Source organism: Chanodichthys erythropterus, chromosome 8, assembly GCF_024489055.1.
Source record: "Chanodichthys erythropterus isolate Z2021 chromosome 8, ASM2448905v1, whole genome shotgun sequence".
Lineage (NCBI taxonomy): Eukaryota > Metazoa > Chordata > Actinopteri > Cypriniformes > Xenocyprididae > Chanodichthys > Chanodichthys erythropterus.
Genome location: NC_090228.1, coordinates 35,004,685 through 35,014,974, shown reverse-complemented (window position 1 = coordinate 35,014,974; position 10,290 = coordinate 35,004,685). Strand labels below are relative to the sequence as shown.

The following is a 10,290-nucleotide window of genomic DNA, read 5'->3' as shown; positions in this document are numbered from 1 at the left end:
GTCCCCAGCATGGGAAGCGGGAGTGCCGGTGGACCAGCGACACCAGCTCTGTTAATTTTAAGTGCTTTCATTTAAGCAATAATCTTCCAAGGGTCTTCTCCCAAAAGAGACCAAACTTAGACCTGTATTCCAAAGCATTCAAGGAAAGAATTACTACCATGCAACTTTGGTTATTACATTTTCACTTCTATACTCATGACAGTTAACAGGTATTTTTGTCATTAATTCATTAATTTGTGCTCTTTATTTATTTATCAACAGTACTGTAACTGAGCAGCTATGCTGTATAAAATATTAATAAATACCACTGACAATAAAAAAAAATTAAAAGCTATTTTTGAATAAGAATACAATTTAGATGGAACCCAACTATCTTCATTATGGCCAAATTTAATATGTCTGGATGGAAAGATGGTACTTTTGCCAAGATACAGCACTGTCAGGGTTAACACCAAACTGTGATTGGATAGTTTGCTTATGATTTTCCTAGACTGGCTACATGAAGAGAAGAGTATCTGTGTTCTTTCACTTAAATTCTAGTTTCTCTGGTGAGGAAACAGTTACTCAGTTTCACTGGTGTTCACCTCTGACAAGATGAAGCTTCGTTCGTTCATTCTAATGCAGTTGTTTCCACTGAGGCTACATGTGAGTCAATATATTAGAATGACTATTTGCTTCCTTAAAATGGCTAGACTAAGAAGCTTGGATGTTTGCATGAGCTATATGCAAGTATTATGATATGGATTATAGAGTGTAAATTCACAAAAGCTTTTTGAAATATTGTAAATAATGTTAGTTATATACATTAATCTTCTATCTGTTGTTTGATTGTTTTTTTTAAATGGGGTAAAGCACAATATTTTGTCTTCTTGGCTAGCCACACTAATAAAAACAATTAAAAGAATAAAATAATAACAGTGATGGCATTAATGAATAATAATGGTAACTGACAATTTATAATGGTTAATTCACAAGTCAATAAGATTGAATATTCATTGAATTAGCAGAGCAATAAATGAAATGTGCTTCTTCAGAAAAAGTCAATAATATATTTTTTATATTTCAGTTATTCATATGGATATTGTAATTCGTGCATGTTCTGATACAGAGAAAGAGGTCATGATAGGAACAGATGGAGAGGAAATAATCCATGCAGATTTCAATAGAAAAGATGAAGTTGTAACCCTGCCTGACTTTGCAAATGATATCACCTATCCTGGTTTTTATGACCACAGTGTTGGGGAGATGGAAACTTGTAAATTTAATTTAGCAGTATTCGCTAAAGGTTACAAAAACCCAGTGGAGCAAATAGGTGAGGCCTGAAAATACACACACACACAAATATTTACAAATAATACTTTTTTACATGTCAAAAATGTATCTTACAAGTTTTAAAACACATTTTGTAAATATCAAAGGTAAACCACATATTTTGAAAAATATCTAATAGTTATGCAGTATCTTGCTTTATAAATGTTATATATCGTTGAACTATGATGGGCTATAGAAGTTTTGTTCTCATCTGTGTATGTTATAGATCCTCCCCAAACCTCAATGTATTCTAAAGACGATGTGCTGCCAGATGTTGAGAACACACTCATTTGTCTTGTGACTGGATTCTTCCCTCCTCCCATCACCGTTTCATGGACAAGGAACAATATAAACGTGACAGACAACATAAAGGTTAGCCAGTATCGCCCAAACAATGACGGCACCTACAACTTCTTTGCCTACCTCACATTCGTTCCTGAGGAGGGAGACATATACACCTGCACTGTGAACCACAAATCTCTTGAGGAACCTCAGACCAAAACATGGGGTGAGTCTGAGTTTCATGAACTTTTGTTGCATATGCAACCACGCAAGCTTGTGAAACCTTTACAGCCACCAGCAGGCTTGCATTATTTCAGTTTAAAATAAGATGCTAGAAATACCTGTAAAATATAAATCTTATTTAGCAAACACTGTAAACACTGTGGCTTTCAATACTTTGCCCTGTTTGTTTTAGTAGTCTGACATAGCTTCTAGCTCAACCAATGGCATAGATTTGGGGTGGGATTATAATAATCTGTTTAGCTGGAAATTGACTAGTTTGCCTGAACAAAAATGGAAGGTGGGACAGGTGGTGTTGCTGAACAGAAATTACACATTTAACCTTTTATTCACATTCACCGTAACTATTACGGTAACACTTTACAATACGGGTGCACTAATATACATTAATTCACACTTAACTAATGCACAGATAATCTTGAGTTACTGTATGACTCATGAAGAACTAAGCCATTCATTAATGATATGAATTGCTATTAATTAAACGTGTCATTTAATCAATGTGGATTAATGAGGATGAGTTGTAAAGACTCTGATTTGTCCACAGATGTAGAAGTTTCCATGCCCAGTGTTGGTCCAGCAGTGTTCTGTGGAGTGGGTCTGGCTCTGGGGCTGATGGGAGTAGCTACTGGAACCTTCTTCCTCGTTAAAGGAAACAGCTGCGACTGACAGCAACAAACAATAAGCAACATTCTTATTTCTTTGATAAATTTGTATGACAAAACACTTTTTCTTTAATGAAGTTTAAAAAGTTAATATGCATAATTTTAGGCAACACAACATTTCATAGGATTCTGTAGAAGGTTACAGACATAGAGCAACAATGAAACAACATGTTGTCATTACAGTATCTTTAGAGCAGGGCTAGACACTTAGCATTGTCACATGCTTGACCTTTGACATGTAATTTGATAATTCACTTGTCAGAGTAAACTAAAAGTATTATAAAGCAATATTCTTATCAGTGTTCTATCAGCTCACTACTTGCAGCTAGGCTAGGCAGTATTTTCCTAGGCAGTATTATAAACACTTTTTTTGTTATACTAGTTGAAACTTTTTATATTCAGATAGCAATCAAGAGTTTGAATATTGGTCTAAATTAGGGCTGGGTATTGACACATTTTTCATGATTCGATTCGATTTCTATTCACATGCTTGCGATTCGATTCGATTCGATTTTGATTATTTTGGATGTATATCAGATACAGTACATGGCAAATTTTCTAGGGGGAAAATCAACTTATGCTGTAAACTACACATGAGAGTCAGTTGGTGCTACATTACTATAATATTGAAGGTTAACTTATTTATATACAAACACTTAAACTACACTCAATGTTTTTTATAATAAATAGAGTTTAGAATTACATAATCATATTTGTACTCCAATTCATTTTTTTTAAAAAATATAAACATTTAAATTGCGGTTGTCATAACTGATTTATTCAAACATGCATTAAATATTGAAGAACATTAAAAATTATAATGAATATGTAACGGTGCTTAGCTATATTTATCAGAATGCTGCTTTTTTAGAGTTCACTTTTCTAGCTGACTAATGAGTTTATATTCACATTGTTTACAAGCTGTTTTATTGACGTCTTTCCGAGGTTGAAACACTGATTGAGCGATTACATGAGACATGATACGGATTTCAGTAAGTTGTACTGTATATTTTAACATACCTTCAGATGTTCATGCATGTTTATTTCGCTGTAACTGGTATTAAAGCGGAGGAGAGGATGATCACATGCTTCTCTTTAACTGAGGCGCTAAAGCGATCTGTCACGCCACATTAAACAGCACCAAAACAGTATTTATTTTTCTTTATCGCATAATACGATGAACGTAATTTGAAATCTGAGACTTTGCTTCATATCAAAAGTAACAAAGCACAAAGATTATTGCGATTTATTGGATGGGAGGCGCTACATATTCTGCTCATTCATCAACTGAAAACAGACTAGACTAATCGATTCTTGGGATTTAAGAATCGATATCGGTTCATAAAAATGAGAAAATCGATTAAAATCAAGAAATCGATATTTTTTTACCCAGCCCTAGTCTAGATATTTTTTTTATAAAATGTGTGTGTGTGTGTATATATATATATATAACAACTTCTGTGGAAGTACAAAAAAATAAAATGTTCATGAAGTAAAATGTTCATCCAATCATTGCTTTTGGTCTGAATGAAATAATGTGATGTCCTACCTGCTGCTACGACTGGACCGATCAGACACCATGATGTCTTGTCTCTCATACTCATACACTTCTAAGAGAAGTTGTGTCAGCAATGATTTAACAAGTTATAAAGTAAAATATCTAGCTTCCGCCAGACCGCCTTCTGTATTCAACTTACGAAAAAAAGCTAAACTGGCGCGATGTCAGTTACGCTTTCTTCCTAAGTTGAATACGGAAGGCGGTCTGGAGGAAGCTAGATATTTTACTTTATAACTTGTTAATATGGATATTGTTCTTACACAAATGCATTGCTTCACTTCACTGTCATTATAAAGCTTAGATGCATCAGGATATTTTTTAATATAACTACGACTGTTCTTTAGAAAGTAGAAAGTCACCTAGGATGGCTTGAGGGTGAGTAAAGCTTGTGTTACTTTTTATTTTCAATTGAATAATCATTTAAGAGCATAAGCCTTCTCTGAAGAAGAAATCTCAGCCACCAGAAGAAAGAGTGGATGAGGTGCAGAAGGCCAAAGCTTCCAGCAGAGAGTGGATATGCAACAACAGGACATGGGATTACAACCCAGTATCCTGCCTGACAAACGCTCTCGGACCATCATGGTGAAAGAGCTTCTTCTGCGTGTTTTTTTTTTTATAATAAACCAGCCCCAGGAGTCCACATGGTCCAAGACACTGAAGTGAAGTGTGGCCAAGAATGCTGTCCCATACTCGGAATTTGTTGTGGAAAAATAAGAAAAAGTTGTCTCTGAAAATGATTTTGCAAACTGTCACATGTAGACATCAAAATTCAGCCTACCAAACTCAGCAATGGCGACAAAACAAAAGACTTATGCTTAGGTTTGGGTACCGAAACCCAGTATTATCAACCTGGTCTCATGGAAAGACGTGCCTGTGGGAACATTTTCGTGAGTCGCAAAAATACGTACCAATATGTACATATCACTGCAGTTTCCAACAGAATTGAACACACACTAATATGTTTTTTGGCCTTCCGTCCACACTGACACAGTGTTTTTGTCAGGGAAAAGGGAGCTTTTTGAAAACACTCTCCAAAATTTCAAAACGCTGTTTTTGCGTTGTAGTGTGGATGTTGAAAACGGAGGTATTTGAAAATGATGACGCATGTTAAAAACTGTATAAAACGTCCATTCACCTGATCAATATTGATCAACCAGATGGTATAATCAAACATATCTTGTGGAGCGTTCTCAGAGTATGCATTTATTTGTCATTTTAATGTAAAGGTGGACTTCAAAGATTTCTTAACCTGTTGCGCCTTCTATAGGCCATGATCAGCAACCAGTGCACACCAAAATCACATTGTAAAGAGTATATGTTGACGCAAAGAGGGAAAATATAATGCTGTAATATGTACTTTTTTATGATTAGGTCATCACCACAGTTGTAATTGTATTCACAGTTATTTTTCTGATTAATTGTTCAGCTCAATGACAAAGACAAGAAGTAATAATATGTTTATTTTATATAGCGCTTTTCTGAAAACTCAGGGACGCTTTACAATCATTAATCCATAAACATGACAGAACAAGTAACAAAACAGCCCTGTTAGCCCACCGCTAGCACCGCCCCTGCCATGGACCTCAAATCCAGAGATATCATACTTTTTTATGATTAAAAAAGTGAAGAAAATGAAAAGTTGTCAGTTGGAGAAAGAGCAGAAACATATTACATGCAGTCAAAGAACTGGCTGGTGTGTGTTTGAGGTCAAGATGACAGTGATGCTACATTATTGTCAGATTCATAAACATTCCATTTTAATACTTAATAAATGTATAACAAAATAATTTGAAATATGTTTACTTTTTATATCTCACAAGATCCTCTGGATTGAGCAGTTCATCCTAAAAGGCCAGAAACGTTTGTTGACGCAATATTGACATTAACAATATCTCCTTTATCAGCGACTGTCATGGATCATAACTAGCATAAATATTTGCTGGTCTTCCAGTGAACACCTTTTCTCAGTTTCCTTGTATTGTACAAACAGACCACAGCTCCGAACAGAGTTGTTTTCAGGTTATATCATATATTTTCATATATATATATATATATTTTTTTTAACAAGGATAAATTAGTTTCAGATTATCTGCTTAAGTTTGCTTGATGCAGAAAGCAGACATGCAGTTTTCAACATTAAACAGCCTAAAGACAAAAAATACTGTTGATCCTCAAACGAACCAGAATGAAATTTGTTTTTAATTTCTGCTTTGAATTGTGTTCTAAATTGCAGAAAAAGACGTCATCTAACTTCCTATTGTCAGAAACTTCAAAGTGAATAATGCGAAGAATGATCATTGATGCGCACTTGACTGGTACTGACCCTGACTCACTACACACCGGGACACCGATGCCTCCATTTCCAGCAACATGGCAACATCCTCTTTATTGTACAATGTCACTACTTTCATTTACTTTATGAAAAATAGCAGCAGAGATAGCCTATTATGATTGATACTTTGTTACATATCCCTGCAAAAAAAAAAAAAAATTATATAATATATATATATATATATATATATGTTTTCATCTTTTCATGTCATGTGTATTAAGTAGGTTAATTCAGGGGAGCTTTTATCAAAGCTTAAAGCTGCAGTCTGCAATTTTTGGCCCTCTAGCGGTTAATAAACAGAACTGCACATGTGATAAACGGTGTTGGCAGTCTAGAAATGATACTGGTTTGATCCAAAGCACCATCATAGTTGTTGAATCATTATATATATATATATATATATACAGGGTTGGGGAGTAACGAAATACATGTAATGACGTTACATATTTAAAATAAAAAATTTGAGTAACTGTATTTCATTACATTTACATTTTAAATAGATGGTAATCAAATTACATTCAAAAAGTATTTTAGATTACCAAAGGGATTACTTTGAATTTTTAGGTCATTTATTTCATTTAATAGGCTATTAACGTAAGCTGTTTGAGGATTTTTAACCAACGAGCCAATTGTTGATGATTCTCTGACTGCCTGTTTAAAAAAAAAGCGCGTAGCCTGTTCAGATATCAGCAACCTGCAGAGTGCAGACATGAGATCACACGCAAAGAATGGACGGGAAAACAGGGCATAACGCATTTTTCTAGTGGAAATTGAAAGACAGTTTTACTTATAAACGTGAAAAAGGATGTACAGTAACATCATAGTGCAATGCAAGCTATGTCTACCTCCAACAAAACTTCTATCGGCTTCAAAGGATTCAACATCTAATCTGAAAAAGCATCTTGAGGTAGGCCTAAGCTGTTATTGGTCTTTGAGAATGTTATTTTCCTTATTTACTCCTTATTTTCCCATTTACTCGTACGTTATATGGTTATCATTAGCCTACGTTTAATATTTAAGAATTTATTAGGTCTTTGAAAAATAACACAATCCTCATCGAATTAACATCCACATGCGTTAAATAATGTTTTATAAAGCCAATTTCTTGGTGTACTTTACAGAGAAACTTTAAATCTTAATAAATCACTCCAGATGTTTAGGCCTTTATGGCGTGTACTCGAGTTCATGATCAAAAATAGAGATGCAGTAGTCGACTGGTCATAAATCCAAAGGTTTTTTAGTTTTATTTTGGTCTATCTTTATTCCGGGCTTGCAAACAAACTGCTTTGTAATAATATCCCAAAATTTCAGGAAATATTTACTAAGCCTGTCAACAGGACGTTAACACAGGCACACGCTGAATATGGACACAAAGAGGAGAACAGACGCGCCAGCAGAGGAAATACTGCACCATGCACAAGCTCACTGTTCGCGAAATATAGGAAGAACAATATAAATATTAAATTGGGGTTGATAATGTATCTCTGATGGGAGCTATCTTCAGAAAAGTTTTGATGGATTTTCCTCTTATCTCCAGCGCAGCGCTGCATTGTGTATAGCTGTAACCATGGAAACGCTATATCACTGCTGTTTCATAAGCGCCACCTACTGTCAGAGAGTGAATTAACATGTCATGCAGGTGTCTTATGTAGCATAATTTCACAAAGCTAAAGTCACACCAGGCTGTTTTTGCTGTTAATCTTGTAATTATACAATAATTTAAATAAAAAACAACTGATCATGCTCATGTTCATAACATCTTTGTTGGAATTGTGATAAAAATCCAGTGTTTGCCTATAATATCAAAGAGCTACACATATTTTTTTAAACAAATAAACAACAAATAAATTTGCAACCAGAATCAGCCAATTTGCTTCTATTGGCCATGAAAAATCTAAATAGGTGCATCACTAATAATAATTTAAAAAAATAAATAAAGGATTATTTAAAAAATCTAATATTTTTTTTCTTTGCTGTTTGTTGTTTATATGGTTAATATTAATGCAGCTATCAGTGCACTAAGGTTAAATATTCATATAAACATATTTATACTAGGGATAGTTCACACAAAATGATCATATTTTTTTTACAAAACTGTAAAATGTGGTGGTGGAGAGATCCAAAAAACTGTTGAGAAACTGTAGGTGTGTCAGCTTTGAATATATGCCTTCTCTCAAGATTATTGGGTAGATCATTTCATTTTATTTATAAACATTCTAAATGTTACAAACAAACTTTGTTAATAAAACAATTTAAACCACTGTGTCAATTCAACTCTATACACCTTAAAACAATCTATATTATTAACAATATTTTATTGTTATTTAATATTGTTATCCCTCTGATGCACATCTTTGCAAATATAAAAATATAATTTAGGAATGATATATCACTAGTAATTATATATGGATGTGATGTTAAAAGAAACAAATATTTTCATAATTTGTTTATCAAAATATTAAAATTCTTTACCAACACATAGGTTATGTCTAATAAATTGCAGATATATATTTTGTAACTGATGTTAAAAATACAATTGAGTGAAAAACCAAATCCTGGTGGGTAGAGGTCATTTTTATTTACAGGTTGTAAACTTAAAACAGAACATCAAGTTAATATGGTCCTTTGTGTTAAGTATTTCAAAGTATTACAAAGTATATATTAAGTTACTAAACTTGAGTAATGTAACGAAATACGTTACTGATGACTTTTTAAAGCATCTCCCAATTCAACCTGGTGCAAAGCATGATGGGAAGTGAATGTCCTGTTTGATTGGGTTACTTGACTGAAACATGTTATTTCAAAATGAAAACAAGTTCTAGTAACCATTTCAAGTCAATTTAACATGAAGCAATCACATTTGAACCAGAAACAATGGTGTTAAATCAAAATAAAGTGTTTAAAGCTGCAGTCCGCGATTTTTGGCCTTCAAGCGGTTAATAAACAGAACTGCACGTAACTTGTGGAGGAACGTTGTAGCCGGAGCTACTTTTCTCTGTGTATGTTTATGGCGAGTCACGCAGTTACTGTGATACTCTGCGGCGGGTCCTACCAGTCCGGTCTGAAATAGTCCGAATATAAACACTTATTATAAGTACATCTTAATGATTCAGGGTAAGACAAAAACACGGTTTGGAAAATGGATTCATGTTGTACATTCTCATTTTATAATTTTTGTAAATTTTGAACAAAAAAAAAAGTTTTTTGCTTTAAATAAATGCATGGTTGCAAGTTAAAAATTCAATTTTTTTGCAAACATTATTTTGTTGAGTTAAGCTGACATAATAATGTTGATCATTACATTAACTTAATACTGTGTGTAACTAAACTCAAGTTTCTGCTTTAATAGAATTTCTTTTTAAGCTGTTGTAACTTAATGAAACTGTCTTGTTACTTTAGAAATTGGGTAGTGGATGTCTAGTTCCCAGCATGCTTTGCATAGGACTGGTGAGGAGTGCAAGAAGAAATGATGAGGACGTTGAAGATCTCGATGAAGAAGTTTATTGCAGCATAGCAGTGACAAAGTACACGTAGCACCTTGGGTTCATCAGAGTCGGAATGAACCCAGAACATCCAAATCTCAAACCTTTTATCCTGTTTACAGTTCAGCACTCTTCATGTAAATGTAGTTTCCCATGTTTTACCAGTTGTGGTCTGTTTGTTAATGAAGTTGTGACAGACAACATAATGTGTGTATGTGTGTGTGCGTGTGCTTTTTCATTTTGTCCTGTGTATTGTGTCCATTTTCTCAGTGTGGGCATCCTTTATCCACATGTGTGCGTTCAGCATTCAATAATACATTTTCTGCATCCAAGTATGCAAATATTTGTCTCATTCTAGTGTCATGTGCTGTGAGTCTGTCGTTGTGCATTTCTTAGTGTGGGTATGTTCTTTTGCCTGCT

The 10,290-nt window shown here is 34.0% G+C and overlaps 1 protein-coding gene across 2 annotated transcripts; it reads left to right on the top strand.

Moving 5' to 3' along the window:
* The first annotated feature begins 506 nt into the window (after positions 1-506).
* LOC137024825 (H-2 class II histocompatibility antigen, I-E alpha chain-like) lies at positions 507-3,985 on the top strand. 2 transcript variants are annotated; one of them, XM_067392719.1, is made up of 4 exons: positions 507-645; positions 1,109-1,312; positions 1,538-1,819; positions 2,381-3,985. In XM_067392719.1, exons 2-4 carry the CDS (start codon positions 1,120-1,122, stop codon positions 2,500-2,502), a joined length of 597 nt encoding a protein of 198 aa, XP_067248820.1. In that variant the 5' UTR covers positions 507-645; positions 1,109-1,119; the 3' UTR covers positions 2,503-3,985. The 2 variants fall into 2 exon arrangements, with proteins under 2 accessions (XP_067248820.1, XP_067248819.1); XM_067392718.1 differs by having other exon boundaries at positions 516-645; positions 1,067-1,312.
* Positions 3,986-10,290: the final 6,305 nt, after the last annotated feature.

Coding starts and splice junctions, on each gene's coding strand:
- LOC137024825 (XM_067392718.1), top strand. CDS start 1,075: ATGGATATTGTAATTCGTGCATGTTCTGATACAGAGAAAGAGGTCATG. Junction 1,313..1,537: donor AAACCCAGTGGAGCAAATAG/GTGAGGCCTGAA, acceptor TGTATGTTATAG/ATCCTCCCCAAACCTCAATG. Junction 1,820..2,380: donor ACCTCAGACCAAAACATGGG/GTGAGTCTGAGT, acceptor ATTTGTCCACAG/ATGTAGAAGTTTCCATGCCC.